Source organism: Manis javanica, chromosome 9, assembly GCF_040802235.1.
Source record: "Manis javanica isolate MJ-LG chromosome 9, MJ_LKY, whole genome shotgun sequence".
NCBI classification, from domain to species: Eukaryota; Metazoa; Chordata; class Mammalia; order Pholidota; family Manidae; genus Manis; species Manis javanica.
The window spans coordinates 58,377,960-58,402,371 of record NC_133164.1 but is presented as its reverse complement, the minus strand read 5'-3'; the positions used below and the strand labels follow the sequence as shown (position 1 = coordinate 58,402,371).

The 24,412-nt window shown below is 44.6% G+C and overlaps 2 protein-coding genes across 4 annotated transcripts in view; both read left to right on the top strand.

Annotated features, from left to right (window-relative positions):
• The first annotated feature begins 2,276 nt into the window (after positions 1 to 2,276).
• Positions 2,277 to 5,656, top strand: LOC140843384 (uncharacterized). The gene is made up of 3 exons (XM_073212659.1): positions 2,277 to 3,650; positions 4,227 to 4,504; positions 4,813 to 5,656. The coding sequence occupies exons 1-3, from the start codon at positions 3,278 to 3,280 to the stop codon at positions 5,089 to 5,091; spliced, it is 930 nt and encodes a 309-aa protein (XP_073068760.1). The 5' UTR covers positions 2,277 to 3,277; the 3' UTR covers positions 5,092 to 5,656.
• A 5,902-nt stretch (positions 5,657 to 11,558) lies between these two features.
• Positions 11,559 to 24,412, top strand: part of RCBTB2 (RCC1 and BTB domain containing protein 2) — a 112,767-nt gene continuing 99,913 nt past the window's right edge. For all 3 annotated transcript variants that reach the window (XM_073212656.1, XM_073212654.1, XM_073212655.1), the window contains exons 1-2: positions 11,559 to 11,774; positions 14,087 to 14,156. The gene's annotated coding sequence lies outside the window, so the exon portion shown is untranslated. The remainder of the gene's footprint in view (positions 11,775 to 14,086; positions 14,157 to 24,412) is intronic.

The following is a 24,412-nucleotide window of genomic DNA, read 5'->3' as shown; positions in this document are numbered from 1 at the left end:
AGCGAGGGCACATAACTTGTCAGTAGAAGTGAAAAAGGGACCATGGCAGACTTTCTGTACCTCCGAATGGCCCACCTACAATGTTGGGTGGCCCTCGGAGGGGACTTTTGATCTCCCCACCTTATTAGCAGTAAAAGCTGTTGTCTTTCAGGATTCGTCTCAAGGACACCCGGATCAGCAACCCTACATTGTAGTCTGGCAAGAGTTGGTGGAGAACCCACCACCCTAGGTAAAGCCCTGGGTGCAAAAGAAAATGGGCCCTCGAGTTTTAGCTGCCCAGACTCAACCTCAGAAAAAGGAAAAGGAAACTACCAAAGTTTACCCTGATACTCAGGATTCGCTTATAATTGATGATCCCCCTCCCCCTCCTTACCCTCCTGCCCCCACGGCACCCCCGGTGCCCCCACCCCCAGCACCCTCAGCACGCTCAGCACCCTCAGCACCCTCAGCACCCTCAGCACCCCCAGCTCCGGCACCCTCAGTCCCTGATGCTGAGGCAGTAGGGCAGGCTCCGGGACCTGCCCAGGGCACCCGGCGCCGCCGAGGGGTCATCTTGGACCCACCGGGTATCTTTCCTCTCCGGTCCTATGGAGTTCCCATCCTTGGAGAAGAAGGGGAACCACCTTTCCAACCCCTGCAATATTGGCCCTTCTCCTCTGCTGATTTGTATAATTGGAAAGCTAACCACCCGCCCTTTTCAGAGGAGCCACAGAAACTAACTGGTTTAGTAGAGTCTCTGATGTTTTCCCACCAGCCCACCTGGGATGACTGTCAGCAGCTTTTGCAGGTGCTCTTTACCACGGAAGAGAGAGAGAGGATTCTCCTGGAGGCACGGAAGAATGTGCCTGGAACCGACGGACGGCCTTCGCAACTCCCTCATGACATAGAGAGGGGGTTCCCGTTGACTAGACCCAGCTGGGACTTTAATTCTCCAGAAGGTAGGGAGCGACTAACCATCTATCGTCAGGCTCTGGTGGCAGGTCTCCGTGGGGCCGCAAGACGCCCCACCAATTTGGCCAAGGTAAGAGAGGTCAGCCAGGGAGCCACTGAAGCACCTGCAGTATTCTTAGAGCGCCTGATAGAAGCCTTCAGGCGGTATACCCCCTTTGATCCCACTTCTGAGGGGCATAGTGCTTCAGTGGCCCTTGCCTTCATCGGGCAATCGGCACCCGACATTAAGAAAAAGCTTCAGAGATTGGAGGGCTTACAGGATTTGTCGCTGAGAGATTTAGTGAAAGAAGCAGAGAAAGTTTATCATAAGAGAGAGACTGAAGAAGAGAAGGAGTTAAGGAAAGAGAAGGAGAGGGAAAGTAAAGAAGAAAAGAGAGATAGGAAGCATGAGAGAAATTTAACAAAAATCTTGGCCGCAGTAGTAGAAAGTAAGGGACGGCCGCCCTCTAGTGGTAAAACTAGTAAGGCAGGGTCCCTGGGCAACCGACCTCCTTTGGATAAAGATCAGTGTGCGTACTGCAAGGAAAAGGGGCATTGGGTGAAAGATTGCCCTAAGAAACCACCACGGGGACCTCCGAAGAAAGTGTTGTCCCTGCTAGAAGATGAGGACTAGGAAAGACGGGGCTCGGAGCCCCTCCCCGAGCCTAGGGTAACTCTGAAGGTGGAGGGGCAACCCGTTGAGTTTCTGGTAGATACCGGTGCTCAACATTCAGTACTGACCCAAGCTAGAGGCCCCCTTTCTAGTAAAAAGTCTTGGGTGTTTGGGGCCACGGGTCAGAAACAATATGCATGGACTACCCAAAGAACAGTAGACTTAGGAGTGGGACAAGTAAACCACTCATTCCTTGTTATACCGGAATGCCCTACACCCTTGTTGGGAAGAGACATCTTGACCAAAGTCGGGGCCCGAATATCCTTTCAGACTGAAGATACCCAAGTGACTGATAGAAAAAAGAGACCCTTGGGCCTAAGCATTCTGTCCATAAAGTTAGAAGACGAGTACCGCCTTTTTAAGGAACCAGAACCCTCCCGAGTTAATCAGAGGTGGCTCAACCAGTTTCCAGGGGCCTGGGCAGAGACGGCAGGTATGGGACTCGCTGTAAACCAACCCCCGGTGGTCATAGAATTAAAAGCCTCAGCCTCACCAGTAACTGTGAGACAATATCCAATGAGTAAAGAAGCCAGAGATGGGATTAGGCCCCATATCCAGAGGCTCATAGAACAGGGGATATTAGTAAAATGTAAATCCCCATGGAACACTCCCTTGCTGCCTGTAAAGAAAGCGGGAACAGGAGATTATTGACCAGTGCAAGATTTAAGAGAAGTTAATAAGAGAACACAGGACATTCATCCCACTGTGCCGAATCCTTACAACCTGCTAAGCTCTCTGGCCCCAGAAAATACTTGGTATACAGTCTTAGATTTAAAAGATGCCTTCTTTTGTTTGCGCCTGCACCAGAGTAGCCAACCGCTGTTTGCTTTTGAGTGGAAAGACCCCTCCACAGGAACTACTGGACAATTGACCTGGACTCGCTTGCCACAAGGATTCAAGAACTCACCTACCCTCTTCGACGAGGCTTTACACCAGGACTTGGCCTTTTACCAAGCCTCCAACCCGCAGGTAACCTTGTTACAATATGTTGATGACTTACTGATAGCCGCTCCTACACAGGAAGTCTGCCAAGCGGCTACTGAAGCCCTTTTGACTGAACTTACTAGGCTGGGGTATAGAGCATCTGCCAAAAAGGCACAGATCTGCCAACCACAAGTGACTTATTTAGGGTATTCCCTGAGAGAAGGGAAGAGGTGGCTTACTGAAGCCCGGAAGCAGACTGTGACGCAGATCCCGGTCCCTACTACTCCGCGCCAAGTCCGCGAATTTCTGGGAACAGCAGGGTTCTGCAGATTGTAGATACCCGGATATGCCACCTTAGCCGCCCCCCTGTACCCCCTAACCAAAGGGACAGCCCCGTTTGTTTGGGGACCTGAACAGCAACAGGCCTTTGATGAAATCAAGAAAGCCCTCCTGTCGGCACCCGCTCTGGCCCTGCCAGACGTAACTAAGCCATTCGTCCTTTTTGTGGATGAGCAGAGTGGAGTGGCTCGGGGAGTGTTGACCCAGCAATGGGGACCTTGGAAGAGACCTGTCGCCTATTTGTCAAAAAAATTAGACCCAGTAAGTAGTGGATGGCCTGCCTGTTTGAGAGTAGTGGCGGCTGTGGCCCTCCTAGTTAAAGATTCTGACAAACTGACACTGGGACAGAAACTTACTGTAGTTGCTCCACATGCGTTGGAGAGTGTAATTCGGCAACCACCCGAGAGATGGATGTCGAATGCCAGAATGACTCACTACCAAACCTTACTCCTGAATCGTGATCGAGTAGAGTTTGCCCCCCCTGCCATCCTAAACCCGGCCACTCTGCTCCCCGATTTGGAGAAAGAAGTGCTTCACACCTGCCAGGAAATCCTGGCTGAAGAGACAGGAACCCGCCAGGACTTGCAAGATCAGCCCTTAGGGGGAACGAGACTCCTGACTTGGTATACAGACGGGAGCAGTTACATCATAGATGGTAAGAGAATAGCCGGAGCTGCAGTAGTAGATGATGACCGAGTTGTATGGGCCAGTGGACTCCCAACGGGCACCTCTGCACAGCGAGCAGAACTCATCGCCCTGACTCAGGCCCTAAAGATGGCAGAAGGTAAGAGACTTAACGTCTACACTGACAGCAGATACGCCTTTGCCACTGCTCATATACACGGGGCTATTTATAGACAGAGAGGGCTGTTAACTTCTGCCGGGAAAGATGTTAAAAACAAACAAGAAATTTTAGATTTGCTGGAAGCCATCCATAGGCCTAAAGAAGTAGCAATAATGCATTGCCCTGGACACCAGAAAGATGACTCTCCAATAGCTCGAGGAAATCGGAGAGCAGACCAAGCCGCAAAGCAAGCGGCTCAGGGAATGAACATTTTGCCCCTTCAAGTGTGTCCGGAAGCCACTCACATCAAGAGCTTCCAGTACACACCTGAAGATCTCGTTTGTATAAACAAATTAGGGTTCAAAAATTCCTCACCCCAAGAGATATGCAAGTCTGAAAAAGGAAAAGTTGTCCTGCCCCGGAAAGAGGCAGAAGAATACTTAAGGCAATTACATCAACTGACACATTTGGGAGCAAAAAACCTAAAGACTTTAGTTCGAGACTCCCCTTATCATGTTATTAGATTAGGAAAATTAGTTGACGAGATTGTAAAAAATTGTGTTCCCTGTCAATTAGTAAACGTGAGCAAAAATCAAGCAATATCCGGGAAAAGACTTCGAGGAGATCGCCCAGGAACTTATTGGGAAGTTGACTTCACTGAAATTAAGCCTGCTAAGTATGGATATAAGTACCTTCTAGTTTTTCTAGACACATTTTCAGGATGGACAGAGGCGTTCCCCACCAAAACTGAAACAGCTCAGACGGTGTCTAAAAAAATCCTTGAAGAAATATTTCCCAGGTTTGGGATTCCAAAGGTAATCGGCTCCGACAACGGCCCTGCTTTTGTTGCCCAGGTAAGTCAGGGATTGGCCAAGATCCTGGGGACGGATTGGAAATTGCATTGTGCATACAGGCCCCAGAGCTCAGGACAGGTAGAAAGGATGAACAGAACTCTAAAAGAGACCTTGACTAAATTGTCCATAGAGACTGGCTTATGTGATTGGTTAGTCCTCCTTCCCTTTGCCCTGTTTAGAGTCAGGAACACTCCCAGCCGCTTTGGACTAACACCTTTTGAAATAATGTTTGGGGCCCCGGCCCCGCTTCAGTCAGCACATCTTCATACATTCCCTGAGTGTGCAACTAATAAGCTTTTGCTTGAAAGGTTACGAGCCTTGGAGGCTGTGCAGAAAGAGGTGTGGGCCTCTATCAAGGAAGCCTATCAGCCAGAAGACCTCTCGGTGCCTCACCAGTTCCAGGTGGGAGACCCAGTCTAGGTGAGAAGGCACCGGACAGGAAACCTCGAGCCACGGTGGAAGGGACCTTTCATCGTCCTCCTGACAACTCCCACAGCTGTAAAAGTGGACGGCGTCTCTTCCTGGATACACGCTTCACATCTAAAGAGGGCACCCCTGGACCCGGACTGGTGAGTAACTCGAACTGATAACCCCCTTAAGCTTCGCTTGTGTAAAAAGAATTATGCTGTTAGTAATTCTGATGCTCCTGCTACTTCCAACCCACCAGAACCCTAACCCCCATGAACCCAGGTTACTGACATGGCAAATCATTACCCCAGCTTCCCACCAAGTAGTAGTCCAGTTAACAGAACAGCATCCTAGGGGGACTTGGTGGCCTACCCTCACTGTAGACATATGTACTCTCTTCAAACAAGACCCTCGGCACGGAGGTAGAATAGGAAGGCCAGGATGTGGATCTCGGGCTTCTATGAAAAAACTCCAAGATACCTGCTTCTATGTGTGCCCAGCCCCCTCAACCGATCGTGCTAAGGCCTCACAGTGTGGTGGGCAGACAGACTTTTTCTGCAAAAATTGGGGCTGTGAACAAACAGGGACATGTCATTGGATAGGCAGAAATGCCGGGAGCTCCCCTCCAAGTCTTATAAGAGTTAAAAGAAACAGTACTCAGGCCCAATGTATGATCAGCTCTACCTGTAATCTTCTTGATATTTCCTTTACTGAAGCCGGAAAGGGAGCAAATTGGGAAAGAGGGCTCATGTGGGGATTAAGACTCTATCAGGAAGGATATGATAATGGAGTTGTATTCACTCTTAGACTCAAAGTAGAAACCCTCCCGGCTATTCCAGTAGGACCAAACGCTGTCTTACCAGATCATCCTCGCCTCCCAACCCCAGCCCCGAAAAGAACCCTAACTATTTCAGCTGTCCCCGTCTTTGCTCCTAGCCCACTGACCTCCTTTTCTAGCAATGGACAGCGCCTCCTCAACCTTGTTGAGGGAGCTTTCAGAGTCCTAAATGCCACCGACCCTAAAACTACAGAGTCCTGTTGGTTATGTTTTTCTTCTAGACCACCTTATTATGAAGGGCTGGGATTGTCAGCTGATTTTAAGAATACAACCAGCCACGAAATTTGTAGTTAGGGCAGTCATAAAAAGCTAACACTAACCGAAGTGTCTGGAATAGGAAAGTGTCTAGGTACGGTTCCCGCCACGCATAAAAATTTATGTAATGAGACCATCCCCATGATCCCCACAAGAGAAAACAGGTATTTAGTCCCACCACCTGAAGGATGGTGGGCCTGTAATACTGGACTAACTCCATGTGTTTCCACCTCTGTCTTCAACTTCTCCCACGAATTCTGTATAATGGTCCAGTTAGTACCCAGACTAATGTATCATGATGACTTCTCATTCGTGGCAGAATTGGAACCTAGACTAAGGTATAAGAGAGAGCCAGTCTCACTCACTCTAGCTGTATTACTAGGAGTAGGAGTCGCAGCCGGAGTAGGAACAGGGGCGGCTGCAATTATACAAGAAAACCAACATTATGAAGGACTAAGAATAGCTATCGATGAAGATTTGAGAACTATAGAACAGTCTATTTCTAAACTTGAAGAGCCCCTAACCTCCCTCTCTGAAGTAGTGCTGCAAAATAGACGAGGGTTAGATTTACTATTTCTAAAAGAAGGTGGATTATGTGCAGCTCTAAAGGAAGAATGTTGCTTCTATGCAGACCATACTGGAGTAGTAAGAGACTCAATGTCTAAACTGAGAGAAAGATTAGACCAGCGAAAGCGAGAACGAGAAGCTAACCAGAGCCTGTTTGAATCCTGGTTTTCTAGATCCCCATGGCTTACAACTCTAATATCCACCTTGGCAGGACCCCTGCTTATTTTTATATTGCTCCTCACCTTAGGTCCCTGCATTTTAAATCGAGTAATAACCTTTATTAGAGAAAGAGTAAGTGCTGTGCAGGTGCTAATGCTGAGACAACAGTATCATACCCTCACACATCAAGAAGACACCAACATTCCATGATTAGAATGTTCAGAAAAAGAAGTGGGGAATGTAGGACCCCAACCTCCCTGAGAAATAAGTTAGCCTAAGAGTAGCCATCTTGAAGCCTGAAAACCATTCTGACATATGACTCAGAGGGAACAACTGAAACCAGGTAACTCCTCTGGAAAAACAAGTTAATCAATCATGACTGCTGGCAGCGCTAACCTTTCGGTTAGTTAAGCATAAAAGCTGACCCTACCTTGCTACACCCCCAGGACGTGGCACTAACCCAGAAATCGTAGGTTTGAAAAATTACTGCCTCTGTAGTATTGTTATCTTGCTATGTAGTATTGTTATCTTGTTACTACAACACAATCTGTAACCATGGTAATCCTCTAGGGCTGAATGCCTCAGAAAATCCTATATAACCACTTAGTTGTAAGTGCTCAGGGTCCTCGTTGAGACCCACTGCGACGGGCTGACTTGGACCCCAACTAGTTGGCTTCTGAATAAATTCCTCTTGCTTGTTGCATCAAGAAACGTCTTTGGTGAGTGATTTGGGGCGGCGCCTTCCTCAGGGGAATCCAACACAGGTACGGAGCCTCCTCAGCATTTTCATCTCAACCGCTCTGTTAGAGGTGGTGACAACCCTCTAACTGTGTCTGGTCTTCTCCACAACCTTCTCAATCACTCTAGGATGCCTCAGTGACTTGTGAACCGTCTCATTCTCATCATGGGATCTGGCCCCTCCGTTCCTGCAGATTCACTGCTAGGGTGCTTACTCAATAATTTAAAACCCCTCCACCACACTCCAGACCTCAAACCTTTTAAGCTTATTCTCTACTGTAATGGGATATGGCCACAATATCCCTTGGACAATCAGTCTAAATGGACTCCCAATGGCTCTTTAGATCCTAAAATTCTCTGCAACTTATATAACTTCTGTGAGCACACGGGCACCTGGAAGGAGATTCCATATACCCAGGCTTTCTCCTACCTCTGAACCAAGCCCACTCTCTGTCTCCCTTGCAATCCTAAACATCTTCTCGTAGCTCTAAAAAACTTCATTCCACCACCCACCAATTCCCACTACACCCTCTGACTTTGACCCTGCTGATGAACCTCCTCCCTACCGATCAAAAACCCTTACAGCTTCTCCTCAACCACCAGTTCCTCTCCCACTCCACCCTCCTTCTATACAAGATGAAAATCCAAACCCTCCCAGCTCCCCCAGTGCCATTGCAGGAGCCGCAGCACCTCCTCCTCCTCTACAAACAGTTCCCCTTCCCTCATCAGTCACTCACCAAGCCCTCCAGTCACTCACTCTTGAATCCAGATCCTAGCCCCACTACAGGAAGTAGCCGGAACAGAGGGCGTCATCCGTGTCCATGTCCCTTTCTCTGCCACCTATCTCAAGTTGAGAAAAGATTAGGCTCTTTCACCTCCAACCCAGCTACTTACATAAGATTTCCAGTACTTAACTCAGTCATATGATCTTACCTTTCATGATATTCACATGATCCTATCCAACACACTTTTGCCCGAGGAGCGTAGGTGAGTCTGGGAACAGGCTAGAACTGATGCCAATGAGGTTCACCAAACTACTCCAGCTCATCCTATTGGTGTTGAGGCAGTTCCTAACTGAGACCATAATTGGGACTATAATATGGCAGGGGGAGTCACTAGTTGAGATCAATTCATCACCTGCCTTGTGGCAGGTCTCAGGAAGTCAGCCAATAAAGCCATTAACTATGAAAAACTCCAACAGGTAATTCAGGATAAAAATGAGAATCCTTCTATGTTCCTAGACTGCCTCACCATAGGTCTTTTACAATATACAAACCTAGGCCCTGAGACCCCAGATGGGAGACAATTATTAATGACCTACTTCTTCACCCAGAGTTTCCCCGACATTAAGGCTAAACTTAAACATCTAGAGAAGGGACCCTTAACTCCTCAGGCAGAAGTCATGGCAGTGGCCTTCAAAGTATATAATGGAAGAGATGAAAAGGCCCCATAAACAAAAATATCAAATGCTGGCTAAGGCCTTTCAACCTGCACCAACCACTGGTGCTCACTTATCCTCACTTCCTAAGAAGCAGCCAGGAGGACCTCCTGGTCCATGCTTCAAATGTGGTCAAATGGGTCATTGGACTAGAGCCTGCCCAAATCCCTGGAAGCCTCCAGTCCGTGCCCTAAGTGCCATCAGGAGGGACACTGGGCTGTTGACTGTCCTTGCACACTGAGAGGTGCCTGTCCATCCAGCTCTAACACACCACACATAAACCTTCCAGGTCTGGCAACTGATGATTGAGGGGGCCTAGGACTCCTCCACCCGACCACTACCATCACCATACAGGAGCCCAGGGTAAGTGTTGTGGTAGTGGGTAGGCACATCTCTTTCCTTTTGGACACCGGGGCCATCTACTCAGTCCTGAAGGAGTTTTGGGGACATACCTCTCTCTCACAGTCCTCTATAGTCAGGGTAGAGGGCACATCTTATCAAACTTTACAAACTCTTATGTTTCACTGCATCTTTAGAGGCATTACCCTCTCTCACTCCTTTTTGGTGATTCCCTGTTGTCCAATCCCCCTTATGGGAAGAGACCTATTACACAAGCTTGGAGCTTCCATTACATTTGCTCCAGGACTGTGCCTCAACCCTGACTTGCCTTCAATCCCACTTTTACTCGCCCTCCAACCTGCTGAAAACCCACCTCCCTCTTCCTTTCCTCTGCCACCCCATTTGCTCAACCCTGTAGTCTGAGATACCCTCACCCCCTCTATCATCACCTGCCCCTCAGTAATTATCAGACTTAAAGACCTTGCCTCTTTCCCTCTCAACCTCAGTGCCTCCTGTCCCTTAAGAGTTTACTGGTCCTGCAGCCAATTACCCAGGAACTTTTGTACAAATGGCTACTACGACCAGCCAATTCCCCTTACAACACCCTGATACTGGCTACCAAAAACCTAATGGTTCTTATAAGCTACTTCAAGATTTAAGAATTATCAGTGCAGCTATTATTCCAATCCATTCAGTTGTTCCTAACTCCTCTACTTTATTGTCCACCATTCCTGCTTCCAACACTCACTTTTCTGTCCTCGACCTCAAAAATGCATTCTTCACGATTCTCCTCCTCCTCCATCCTAAAGGGACCACTTACACCTTCAGCTCCACAGACTACAAATCCTCCAGTAATCTACTCTACAACCCAAACAGGACCTCCTTACATCTGCATAAGGCAGCATATGTGCCAGACTCCAAGAACAATGCTGCTTCTACACCGACAAATCCGGTCTCGTCCAGCATGGCACAAAACACCTCCATGAACAAGCCTCCAAACTCCTAGAAAACTCCCCAAACAATCAGTTCCCTTACCCCTTCAATTGGCTCCTGCTCCTCCTAGCCCCTATTACCTTTATTATTATTATTCTCCTTTTCCTTCCCTGCTTCATTAACCTATTCCAAAAGTTCATTCAAAATCAAATTTTGAACATTTCTAACCATACTGTCAACCAGTTACTCCTCCAGGGCTATCAAGGCCTTCTCACAAAGAATAACGAAACCAGCTAGATGGCATCATGAATCATCTCAAGATGCCTGCCCTTCCCCAACTCCACAGCAATGGCCTCGCTAACCCCAGAATCTGTGCCCCCATCCAGCAGGAAGTAGCTAGAGAATGAGATTCTACACCCAGTTCCCCAGAGGCCCAATTAAGAAAAGAAAAAGATGGGAATGAGAGCAAATTCTTGTGTGCTAAGACCCCTACCCCATAAGATCCAATCACCACTGACCAGATGGTCGCCCACCCCTTAAGATCTAATCACCAATGCGGAACACATCCTACCCCTACTCCTTAAAAACACACTTCCTCACCCACGAGCTACTGCTCCCTCTCTCTGGGGCAGCCATTTTTCTCTTTCATATAATAAAATCTCTTTCATATAATAAAATCTCTTGCGTGGGCCCATGTCTCCTGAGCCCTTCTGGGGTAAGGAGGATCATGGTGAGATACCCTTTCACCTTTAGTACTGTAGAGGCTTGTACATCAGGCAGTGTCCTCAGCAACAGATCGGCACTTGACCCTGACCCCTCATCGTCACCCATTACCTCCTCTACCATCTCCAGGGCTGAAGGCACCAGCTTTCCTCTCCCTCCCACATGGCCTCCTGCAACGTGGACTCTCCTGCCACCTCCCCCTCATCATTGCTGCTAAGGAATCCTGCAGGGGCATGACCTGTCCTCTCAATAAGTGTCTCTCTTCCTTAAGGGCATCCCATAGGTCATAGCCCAGTTTCTCCAAGCGATGCTGAAGTGTCTGATGATGACGTGAAGAGAGATACTGTAGTCTCTGTTAGGCTGCAGGCATCAGGGGAAGGGGTGAGCCTGATGGACAAGCTCAGGCTTCACCAAAGGAGGCAAAGAGACCAACAGGTTCCGGTCTGACAACATTCCAGAGCCTGATCGGATAACCCTCCCAACTAGAGCCCTTCCCCCAAGATAAAGGATTAGTGGGAACTTTCCAGTACCTGGCTAAAGGCCAATGAGAGATCCCCACTTACCCTAGATGAGCCAATCCTCGTGCCACTGTACACCTTTGCTCTCCCTCCCCCTACCTTTAAAAACTTGCTGCCTGCCCTGCTGGGCGTGACTTCTCTGGCCTGTAGTACCCAGGCCATGGGAACATCACCCAGGGGTGGCATTCAAATAAACTACCTGGCGCTTTGTTGCCTCTCTTTGCCTTACATATGGTGCCAAAAAACCCGGGAAGGAGTGTGAGTGCGGAGCCCCAACCGGCCACTGGTGGCTCCGCCCCCTCCTTCCCCGACCCGGTACCTCAGCCTGCTCTCCTCTGCATGGACTATTCTCCGGTGAGTCCCTCAGTTTCCCCCAGTCTGTTTCCCTCCCTAACTCCATTTCACCTGGTCCGTTAGAAATCCTATATACGTCCAGGTGGCCCACCCTCTGCAGGCATCCGGCCTGCCCCTGGCCCTGAGGTATGGGAGACGTCCCTACCCAGGCCCCAGGATGTCTGTGCCCCTGGCCCTGTGGTGGGGAAGACATCCCTCACCCAGGCTCCCAGGACGCCTCCCCTGACTTGGCATGCTTGGGACGCTGGGCGCTCCTCTCAGCGGGATTAATTGGGGAGTGATGCAGACATGGGGAACCAGACCTCGAAAGAAGAGGTTCAGACTCCACTGTGGTGTCTCATTTCTAATTTGACTACTTTATATTTGTCCAGGGAAGTTCGCAAATAAAAGCTAGTCTTTCTTTGCTCTGAGGCTGGGCCTCAGTATCCCTTGGACAATCAATCTTGCTGGCCCCCTGAGGGAACTTTCAATTTTAGCCTCCTCACCACCTTAATTAATTATTGCCACTGGAGCGGAGAGTAGAGTGAAATCCCATATGTGCAGGCTTTTTGGACTTTGCACTCCCGTCCAGACCTTTATGTTGTGTTCAATGACTCAAGTCCTCCTAGCCCGATCTTCAATTAAAGATTGTCACCCTCTTACTCTGCTCAGTCCTTCCTTTTCGGATCTGCCAGAAAACCTCAGTCACCGGCCTCCCTCAGCTCATGATCCCCTCCTCCTCTCTCTAACACCATCTTTAAGACATTCTCAACCATGCCATTGTCCTGCTCTCCTCTTTGGTAGTTGCACCTTCCCCTCCCCATCTCCTTCCACCTTCACCGCCTTCTTCTCCCACCAGAACATGCTCCTCCCACCCTCTAGTTCCAGAAGCCACAGACAAGAAGCTGAGAAGAGGGAAGGCAATTGAATATCAGTGACTCAAGTCTTTATATCAGTTTGTCTGTCTGTGTATATGTTTTTGTGTGGGGGATGTTGCTGACTGTAGTCATTGTATCTCAGTTTGTACATTTGTGTGTCTAGGTGTATAGATGAAAAATATTTTATTTAAAAACAAGCACTTGTAAAAATTGGGCATTCTAAAACTTCCAGAAAATTGATAAAAATGTTAAGCATTAATGCTAATTTGGGTTTGGGTGAGGCGGGAATGTCCTTGTTATCAGCTGCCTAAGTTTACCTAAGGCCACTTAAGTCAATATTATCTGCTAAATCTTTTAAGAATAAAATTCTTAAAGGCTTAGCTCTAACATTCAGTAAAAGTTTTGTAAGTAATCTAGCATAGTTGCTAAAAATAAGTAAACAAGCCTAGCAAATAAATATATTAATAATAATACTGTATTAATGTATAACAGTATATATATATATGCAAACAGCCTGAGAATTTTTGTAGTAACCAAAATTCTTAAAGTTTGCTAAGTTATATAGACACATTTTGTGCCTAAGAAATTGCGCTATAAAGCACATTTCCAAAAATGATAAGTTCATAAATGTATCAATCTGAAGAATGCTAGTGTAACAGTTTACAGTAGCCTATTTTTCAGTGTTCACTGAAGGTTAAAGTAATAGTTTTAAGTTCTAATCAAAACTACTTACAGTAGTAAGAAAAACATTTCTGCATGCTAAAAAATGTCTTGATAAGAGAAAGTAACTTTCTTCTAAAGTACAGCTGTTTATTTAGAAAGAGAGATCTAAATGTAAAAAAGTTGTAAGGAGTTTGTAGAAGAATTTAATATGGTCATGCTATGTAAAATTAAAGAAAATGAGTCTCAGTATCAAGTAGACAGCAAAATTAGAATTTTGTTTTCAATTAAAAAGACAGTTTTCTTAACTGTTAGTCTGCTCTTAATATTGAAAGATTGCAGAAAGTTCTAATTGTTTTATCAAAGCAGTTTCTTATGCTTAAAGTCTCAGTGAGTTGTCAGAGTCTTTAAGAAAATGAGATCTTAATATTAAAAGGACTAAAAGCTAAACTTTGATAACAACTGTGTAACCTTCTTTATTTGCCATTGAAGTACTTCGTTGTCATTCTAGTTAATTGGTTAAGTATTGCTTCATAGCAACCTATAATCCTATTTCAGCAAGTGCCTTAAAACTTTTAACAGCTTCCCAAAATCAAATTCAAAAAGGTGCCTCTAGTTAACTCTGATATTTTCCAGAGGGCCCCTGGAACATGTCAGAAAAACTTTTTCTCATTGGAGAAAGTATTTGACTAATTTAGCTTTTTTATCTGATATATAATTACCTGCTTAATTACCTAGAAAGTACTGTCAAAAAGAATAATGCTAAATTTTTTTACTGAATGTTTTGTGTTACAGAAATATCAGAATTGCCTTATGTCAACTGTCTTACAGTAAGCTCTCATCAGATCTTTAACCACTGGCATTTGTAAGTCTTTTATTATTTATAGTCACTGTTTTATTACTCTTAAGCTAGTAAAGAACTAGATTTCAGTTGAACAAGTATTAGTTACATAAGATTAAGTAAACTAAAGATGATTTTGTAGCTTTTTGTTTCAAATGTTACTGATAAAGTGTTTTAAGCTTTTTCTCTTAAGCTGACAACAGTTTAGTAAATGACTGCCTTTATAAGCAGAATTGAAACTTTATCTTTCTACCTCATCCCTCCAGAATTAAAAAACTCTCAGTGACTATTTTTTTAATTTCATGGCAGTATGTTTATTTGCACAAATTCAGTAAGTATCTGCTTTCCCTGTAAGAGGACCAATTAAAAACACTGGTTATATTATCAAGGCTTTGACTGGAACGTCATACCTGAGAGACACGTGTACAAACTCAGATGTGAACAGACAGCTTTAAGGAACTAAGATTGACTTTATAAAGCCAACAAAACCCCTTAGAAGAACTGGCCTGGTACCTTGCTTACAGAATTCCCAGCAGCCTTACCAGTTGAGTGAGGAAGGTCACTTACTGGCAAGTGCAGGAACCTCAGAGAAGAGAGGAATTCATGCAAATGTACAGGTACTGCAGGCACAACCTGAGGGCAAGTCTAACTGGGCTTTCTGGCCTCAAGACGCCTTTAAAAGTCCAATCTGAAATTCCTTATAAAATGTTCCAGCAAAGCATATTTAAAAGAGCCTATGTAATCAATTGCTCTTCTTGCTGCACTTATGCAAATAATCAAGCCAATCGTTAATTATTTTCTTAATCTGGCTACTTTAATAAAAATGAGAGTGATTTTAGAGAAAAGTATTGGTTCAATAATGCAGTCTTATCTATACTAAATCCCAATACTAGTCATTGAGATGTAAACTCTACCCAGAATTCCAGTCCCCCATAATGGCCTGGCTAATGCCCTTACTGGGTCCCTTAATAACAGTTTGTAGTTTACTCTTAGTTGCCCCTTGTGTTCCCAGGTTCCTCCAACAGCGGCTAACCCAGATGACCCGGGTCACCACCAACCAGATGTTACTTCACCATTACGCACCTCTTCCCACTGAACCCCCTCCTTCAGCCTAATACCAGCCTCAAACACCCACAACACCCCTTGTCAGCCAGAAGTAGCCAGATTGAGTCATCGCCCATTATGACCAAAAGGCTGGAATGTTAGGCTGCAGGCATCAGGGGAAGGGGTGAGCCTGATGGACAAGCTCAGGCCTCACCAAAGGAGGCAAAGAGACCAACAGGTTCCGGTCTGACAACATTCCAGAGCCTGATCCTGATTGGATAACCCTCCCAACTAGAGCCCTTCCCCCAAGCTAAAGGATTAGTGGGAACTTTCCAGTACCTGGCTAAAGGCCAATGAGAGACCCCCACTTACCCTAGATGAGCCAATCCTTGTGCCACTGTACACCTTTGCTCTCCCTCCCCCTACCTTCTTTAAAAACTTGCTGCCTGCCCTGCTGGGTGTGACTTCTCTGGCCTGTAGTACCCAGGCCATGGGAACATCACCCAGGGGTGGCATTCAAATAAACTACTTGGCGCTTTGTTGCTTCTCTTCTCTGCTTACTTCAGTCGAAATTTATTGGAATTTATCTTACAGTCTCTCTGTCTCTCCTCAATAACCCTCTCTCCTTGATAATCTGTCTCTCCTCAATAACACTTTCCACTCTCTTGACTAAAAGAGATCCTACAATGACAGCTGCTACACAGCCACTCAGGGCCTCTAAGCAGTCTTCTATCTGACAGAGGACTAATTTTGCAGCTTCTAGTGTTTCCACTCTTCCCCAATTCTGGGGAAGGTCCCACTCCTCTAGGAGGTGCTTTACCCTAGACCAATTCCCCACTAGGGGCTCCCCTGTTGGAAGCCCTGCATATAGGGAGTTACCAAATAAAGCTGCCCCCTCTACCACTGCAGCTACTGGGGCCTCCCTACCATCCCTAGAGACAGGCTTCCCAAGGGTTACACACATGTAGACAGATTTCAGGTTCAGAGGTGCTGCCAACTACTTCCAGGTGTAACTCCGGTGGAAAAATCCTGCGGCAGAATGCCTCCAAAACCGAAATCAGTCAAAGGTAGAAATAAAGTTCAGAAACCCATTTATTTCTTACAAGCAGTCACCCTGCTTCTTGGCCAGGCTTCAACAGAAGAGAGGAGAACTCCACCCAACCTCTGGTCCAGATAAACATGCCCTTGTAATTGCCTACTCATATGTAGATGATACTTCTCTCCACCTTTTGTAAACACCTATTGATATGCATATGCACTAAAACCTGATAAGAGATTCTGGAAATATTGTAATTTGACCCACACCAGCCCCGTAGACTACTGGTGTCTGACTTCAGGCAAGATTTCAACAAACCACTGTACCTCTCTATCATGCCTGCACTGGTAGGGTTACATGGTACATGAAACTTCCACTTTATTCCTAATTGCTGCACCCATTCTTGTAATGCACGTGCAGTAAAGTGGATACCTTGAAAGCTCTCAATTATGTGCAGCCAGCCATAGGCTGCAAAGGGATGCCCTAAGCACCTTTTGGTCATTTTCTGATCTGCATGACATGCAGGAAGAACAACCAACAGTCCAGTATCTGTGTCCACATAAATAATGCCATACCATATCCTTCTGATATGGGCAGAAGCCCAATATAGTCTATCTGCCACATGACAAGGGGTATCGATCCCTTTGCTATTGTCCCATGTTGCTGTGGGATTCAGTGTAAATCCTTCTTAGAGTGCACAAGGCAGTCCTTCTGGGCTCTACTGCCTTCTTCAAAAGTCAATGGCAAGCCCCACCGATGGGCTACAGCCCACGTTGTCTTGCCACGCGTGTAACAAATGCTGATGTAACCACTGGGCCACATCAGAGGCAGGCTTTCCTTCTAGACACCACACCTGGGCCAATGTGCCTGCTTCATCATTCCCTGGGGAGGCCAAAGGCAAATGGTTAGTCACATGATATACAGTAACAGTCTTAATCTGTCCAGAGGCCCATAGGTCTCGCCACAACCCTTGTCCCCCAAAGGGGTCATTGATGAACCATCCAGTTGGCATGGTAACATGCTGGTAGCCACAGGGCCAAGCTCCAATAGACGGTCCAGCTGTGAGTGCAGATAAATATAGGGGAGGGCTCCTCGATGATCAAGAGCCTTACAGCCTGCAACTCAGCCCATTGACTGCTCTTCCCCTCTCCATACTCCATCCATATTGTCTCAATCTTAAGATGGAAAGCCACAGACCTCCACTTTGGGGATTGCCAACAACTGGAGCCATCTGTGTACCAAGCATCTTCAGGTACAGTGGCTTTTCCCTCCTGATAAGGACTCTTGGCTACTAAAGGCTCAAAAGCAAGTTCTTCCTGCTTTACACTGGTATATATCACTGGCCCCAATAAACGTTGGAGTTCTCCAGTCAAGGGGCTAGGAGAGAGGGCTTACACTGCTGTAAATATGCACCCCATTTGACCAGAGTAAGCATCTCTTCCATGCCACTCCGTGGCCTTTGGGTCCAGTCTCATACCCACCCTGAAATGGCATAGGTTGTCATTACTTAAGTTGGAGCTGTTCTGGTGATGGAGTCCACAACTGGCAAGGCGTGGTACACAGCAGCCAGTTGCTTCTCTGACAAGGTATACCAGACCTCTGCAACTTTCCATAGTGGTGACCAGAATCCAATAGGTTGCTGTGTCCATTCAAGCCACTGCCAAATGCCCCACCCTTAACATCTTCAGTTAGATGAACATTTAGCTCACAGAGCCTTGATGAGTGCATTACATTTAAGGCCTCTATGGCCTTGACTGCTTGATTAGCAGCAGTAAAAGAAGCTGCACATGTTTCATCCCAGTCCTACCTGATGCCCTTTCATAACAACCAGTATAAGGGCTTCAAAAGTTGTGCCAAGTGTGGGGTAAACTATCTCCAGTAGCCCAAAAGACCCCAAAACTCTTGCAGTACTGCCACATTGGTAGGGATAGAGAAAGCTTGGACCTTGTCTATGACTGCTTCCTGGATAACTTTAGTTTTACCTGACCAGACAACTGCCAAGAACTTTGGATGTCTGCATGAGTTTTCCAGGTAGTGGGTAAATATGTTAAATTACCCTGATTAGGCCAAATTGCCCTGATGGCTGCTGTCAGCCAATCTACAGGCACCCGATTTCCTGAGGTGTGACAGGCACTTTGCAACGACTGACAGAAGGAAGGGTGAGTCATCAGGGAAGCCACTCTACTCATTTCAGAACCTGACATAACAATGTTTCTACCCCCATATCCCAGAGCTGCAAAAGCCATTTAGGCAGAGGTTCCAATGGCTTCGGCCTAAACTGGGTGCTCATGGCCATCAGCTCAACCTGGGTATAGGGGCGGAGCACGAGTGCTCCACAATCTGGAGAGGGGGCGGTTCCTCATTCTGGGGAGCCCATGGTTTTTGGGTTTTTGCTTTCTTAATTACAACCAAGTGGGCCTTTAGTACAGGAGAGGCTGGTGCCTTGGACGGTGGCCTTGGCAACAGATCAGCCCTCAACACCTCCTTTTCCTCTCCCGACCTCCCCTCTACCACTTCCAGGGCTGTAGCTACACGGTTCTTTCCTCCCCCTCCCCTACAACCTCCTGCAACACGGATTCTCCAGCTGCCTGGTTCCTCTCTACTGACTTATCTTCCAGGAGTTCGACCTGTCTTCTCAATAACTGTCTCTCTTTCTTAAGGGCATTTCATACATCTTCACCCAGCTCCTCCAAGTGATGCTGAAGTCTGTCTCTCTCCTGCCAATGTCTCTCTCTCTTCTCGATAAGCCTCTCTCTCTCCTCGAAAATTGTATGGAGAAGAAAAGAGATTCTATAATCTCATGTCCTTCATGGCCTCTCAGGGTTCCTAAGAAATCTTCTATCTCACATAGAGCTAATTCTGCAGCTTCTGGTGTCTCCACTCTTCCCCAATTTTGGGGAATGCTCTACCCTCTAGGAGGTCATTTACCCTAGACCAATTGCCCACCAGGGGATCCCCAATTGGAAGCCCCACAGATAGTGGACTCTCAAGTGAAGCTGCACCCTCTACTTCTGCAGCCACTGGGGCCTTCAAACTATCCACAGGGGAGTTCTGGGCATCTCCCACCATTTCTAGAGGCCATCAAGCTTGCCCTAGGGTCACACCCATGTAGACAGATTTCATGTTCAGAGGTCCTGCCGACTACTTCCAGATACAATTCTGGGGGAAAATCCCAGGGCAAAATAATTTTGAAACCGAAAGCAGTCAAAGGGAGAAAAAAATGTGGGAGAAATTTGCTTATTGCTTACAAGCAGTCATCCACTTCTGCTCTCCTGCGTCTCTCCTGACCCAGCTGCAGAAGAAGGGCCCCACCCAACCTCTCAGGTCCAGATGTGCCCTCCTTCACTCTTCTAATCACCTACTGATATGGAGATGTACTATTTCTCTCCACCCCTTGGAAACACCTATTGATATGGAGTTGCACAAAGGCCAGGAAAGAGATTCTTGAAATACTGCAGTTTTACCCACACTGAATTATAAAAATGCTCTGATATACATCCTCTGCATATATCTTTTCATACTAGTAAATTTCTAAGGTGGGATTATTGACTCAAAGTATAAATTTAATACATAAAGTCAAAAACTTCAAAATGGCTCTCCCAAACTATATTTTCAGATGGATTTTAGAATTATTTAAATAAAATCATTCAAATTTTTATTAGGATAATGTTAGACTTATAAATTAATTTTTTTGAGGAATTAAGCTCTTTAATTCATTTTCCACTAGAATTTACAAACTCATCATTCACAAGATAGTAACAGATACCTAGCAGATGCTCAGCCAGTCAACAATTAATATTAGGAAGCTATCTAAGAATTAAGCAAGAAAAAGAGGTCTTGCTCAAGCATGAAACACATGCATACAAGACTTATAAATTAATTTTAAGCAAATTGATATTCCTATATTATTGAGTCTTCCTATCCAAAAACAGTATCCTTCTCCATTTTGTTTTCCTTTGACTCAGTAGTTTTACAGTTTTCTTCATACTTTTTGTATATTGAGTTTATAACTGTCCATGTTACTAAACTATTATTTCTAAAAGTTCTTGAGTTTATTTCCTTAGGTTTTCAAGGTCATTCCAAAAGTGGGAAAACTCAGGTGGTGGTTTACAAGGAGATCCTGGAAAAACCAAATTTTTCCCTTGCGCTACTTTTCTCTAAAGTTCTGAAGAAAAGTTCATGCACAAAAAATAACAAAACAAGACAAATAATCACTATTTGATAATTTTTCCTGCGCTATATTGATGAACTCAAGCAAGTTAGGGCACACCACTTTAGTTATGTATGCTTACACGACTTAGATCCAAAGTAGGCCGTGAAACCTGCCCTGTTGACTTCTACTCTAGAACCCCTCCTCAATCTTGGCCCCTGCCCCAGCAGTGCAGAGAAAGGAGAGTACAAAGCAGGCAAACGATTTGGTCAGGAGAAGCCTCTGTAAGAGCAAAAAAGCATTTGCTCCAATGCTTGGGGCAATTGGACTTTCACAGGGCTCGCCTTGCCTTTTGGGTGCATGGAAAGAGAATCCAGAAATGTAGTTAACAAGACAGCTGTCTCTCAGAAAGGTGCTGTGACATTTTTTCCCTCAAATCTTATATAAAAAGGAGTTACAAGAGCCACTGCCATGCCAGAACTAAGACAAGAGGTAAACTGTCAGAAGTGGTGATGGGAATTTTGACCACTAAAGTACTGACCTATACTGTCTCAAGAGTACTACTTTTTTTAGTCTAACGAAATGAGCAATAATAGTGTGAAGTCAGTAGACTAAATTATCCAAACATTTTTTGGTATCATTAATCTACAATTACATGAGCAGCATTGTGGTTACTAGACTCCCCCCGTTATCAAGTCCCCGCCACATACCCCATTAGAGTAAATGTTCATCAGCGTAGTAAGATGTTATAGAATCACTACCTGTCTTCTCTGTGTTGTACAGACCTCCTCATGTCCCCCCAACGTTATGTGTCCTAATTGTAATGCCCCTTTTTCCCCTTATTCCTCCGTTCCTACCCTTCCTCACCAGTCCTTTTCCTTTGTAACTGTTAGTCCATTCTTGGGTTCTGTGAGTCTGATGCTCTTTGGTTCCTTCAGTTTTTGCTTTGTTCTTATACCCCACAGATGAGTGAAATCATTTGATACTTGAATTTCTCTGCCTGGCTTATCTCATTGAGCATAATATCCTCTAGCTCCATCCATGTTGTTGCAAATGGTAGGATTTGTTTTCTTCTTATGGCTGAATAATATTCCACTGTGTATATGTACCACATCTTCTTTATACATTCATCTACTGATGGACACTTAGGTTCCTTCCATTTCTTGGCTACTGTAAATAATGCTGCAATAAACAGAGGGATGCATATGTGTTTTTCAAACTGGAGTGCTGCATTCTTAGGGTAAATTCCTAGGAGTGGAATTACTCAGTCAAATGGTATTTCTATTTTGATTTTTTGACAAACCTCCATACTGCTTTCCACAATGGTTGAACTAATTTACATTCCCACCAGCAGTGTAGGAGGGTAACCTTGCCAACATTTGTTGTTGTTTGTCTTTTGGATGGTAGTGATCCTTACTGGTGTGAGGTGATATCTCACTGTGGTTTTAATTTGCATTTCTCTGATGATTAGCGATGTGGAGCATCTTTTCATGTGCCTGTTAGTCATCTGAATTTCATCTTTGGAAAAGTGTCTGTTTAGATCACCTTCCCATTTTTTAATTGGCTTATTTGCTTTTTGTTTGTTCAGGTGCATGAGCTCTTTATATATTTTGGATGTCAACTCTTTATTGGATCTGTCATTTATGAATATATTCTCCCATACTGTAGGATGCTTTTTTGTTCTATTGATGGTATCCTTTGTTTTACAGTAGCTTTTCAGCTTGATATAGTACCACTTATTCATTTTTGCTTTGTTTCCCTTGCCCAGGGAGATATGTTCATGAAGAAGTTGCTCATGTTTATGTCCAAGAGATTTTTACCTGTTTTTTTCTAAGAGTTTTATGGTAACATGACGACTTACATTCAGGTCTTTGATCCATTTTGAATTTACTTTTGTGTGTGTGGTTAGACAATGATTCAGCTTCATTCTCTTATATGTAGCTGTCCAGTTTTGCCAACACCAGCTGATAAAGAAGCTTTCATTTCCCCATTGTATATCCAAGGCTCCTTTATTATATACTAATTGACCATATATGCTCAGGCTCTGGACTATCTATTCTGTTCCACTAGTCTGTGGGTCTGTTCTTGTGGCAGTACAAAATTGTCTTGATTACTGTGGCTTTGAAGTATAGCTTGAAGTTGGGAAGTGAGATTCATGCTGCTTTACTCTTCCTTCTCAGGATATCTTTGGCTATTCAGGGTCTTTTTTGGTTCCATGTGAATTTTATAACTGTTTCTTCCAGTATGTTGAAGAATGTTATTGGTATTTTGATAGGGATTGTATTGAATCTTTAGATTGCTTTAGGCAGGATGGCCATTTTTGACAATATTAATTCTTCATATCCAAGAGCAAGGGATGGATTTCCATTTGATACTGTCGTCTTTAAGTTTCCTTAACAGTGTCTTGTAGTTTTCAGCATATAGGTCTTTCACTTTCTTGGTTAGGTTTCTTCCTAGGTATTTTATTCTTTTTGATGCAACTGTGAATGGAATTGTTTTCCTGATTTCTCTTTCTCCTAATTCATCATTAGTGTATAGGAAAGGAACAGATTTCTGGGTATTAATTTTGTATCATGCAACTTTGCTGAACTCACATATTAGTTCTAGAAGCTTTGGAGTAGATTCTTTAGGGATTTTTATGTACAGTATCATGTTATTTGCAAATAGTGACACCTTGATTTCTTCTTTCCAATCTGGATGCCTTGTATTTCTTTGTTTTGTCTGATTGCCATGGCTAGGACTTCCAGTACTATGTTGAATAAAAGTGGGGAGAGTGGGCATGCCTGTCTTGTTCCCAGTCTTAGGAGAAAAGCTTTCAGCTTCTCACCGTTAGGTATGATGTTGGCTGTGGGTTTGTCATATATGGCCTTTTTTATGTTGACTTACTTGCCCTCTATACCCATTTTGTTGAGAGTTTTTATCATGAATGGATGTTGAATTTTGACAAATGTTTTTTCTGCATCTATGTAGCTGATCATGTGGTTTTTGTCTTTCTTTTGCTGATGTGGTGGATGATGTTGATGGATTTTTGAATGTTGTAACATTCTTGCATCCCTGAGATTAATCCCACTTGATCATGGTGTATGATCCTCTTGATGTATTTTTTAATATGGTTTGCTAATATTTTGTTGAGTATTTTTGCATCTGTGTTCATCAGGGATATTGGTCTGCAATTTTCTTTTTGCTGGGGTCTTTGCCTGTTTTTGCTGATGCTGGCTTCATAGAATGAGTTTGGAACTTTTCCCTCTCCTTCTATTTTTTGGAAAACTTTAAGGAGAATGGGTACTATGTCTTCTCTATATGTCTAAAAAAATTCAGCGGTGAATCCATCTCACCCGAGAGTTTTGTTCTTGGGTAGTTTTCTTTATTACAGATTCAATTTTGTTGCTGGTAGTTGGTGTGTTGGATTTTCTTTTTCTTCCTTGGTCAGTCTTGGAAGGATATATTTTTCTAAAAAGTTGTCCATTTTTCTAGGTTATACACCTTTTTAGGATATAGATTTTAATAGTATTCTCTAATAATTCTTTGTATTTGTGTGGTGTCCATCATGATTTTTCCTATCTCATATCTGATTTTCTTTATGTGTGTGGATTCTCTTTTTCTCTTAATATGTCTGGCTAGGGATTTATCTACTTTGTTTATTTTCTCAAAGAACCAACTCTTGTATCATTGATTTTTTTCTATTGTTTTATTCTTCTCAATTTTATTTATTTGTTCTCTGATCTTTATTATGTCCCTTCTTCTGCTGACTTTGGGCTTCATTAATTCTTTTTCCAGTTTCAATAATTGTGACTTTAGACTATTCATTTGGGATTGTTCTTCCTTCTTTAAATAGGCCTGGGTTGCTACATATTTTCCTCTTCGAACTGCCTTTGCTGCATCCCACAGAAGTTGGGGCATTGCTCTGTTGTTGTCATTTGTCTCCCTATATTGCTTAATCTCTTTTTTAATTTGGTTATTGATCCATTGATTGTTTAGGAGTATGTTGTTAAGCCTCCATGTGTTTGTTAGCCTTTTTGTTTTCTTTGTTTATCTTATTTCTAGTTTTGT

Coding starts and splice junctions, on each gene's coding strand:
- LOC140843384 (XM_073212659.1), top strand. CDS start 3,278: ATGTCGAATGCCAGAATGACTCACTACCAAACCTTACTCCTGAATCGT. Junction 3,651..4,226: donor GGCCCTAAAGATGGCAGAAG/GTAAGAGACTTA, acceptor CCTGTCAATTAG/TAAACGTGAGCAAAAATCAA. Junction 4,505..4,812: donor GCCCTGCTTTTGTTGCCCAG/GTAAGTCAGGGA, acceptor TTTGCTTGAAAG/GTTACGAGCCTTGGAGGCTG.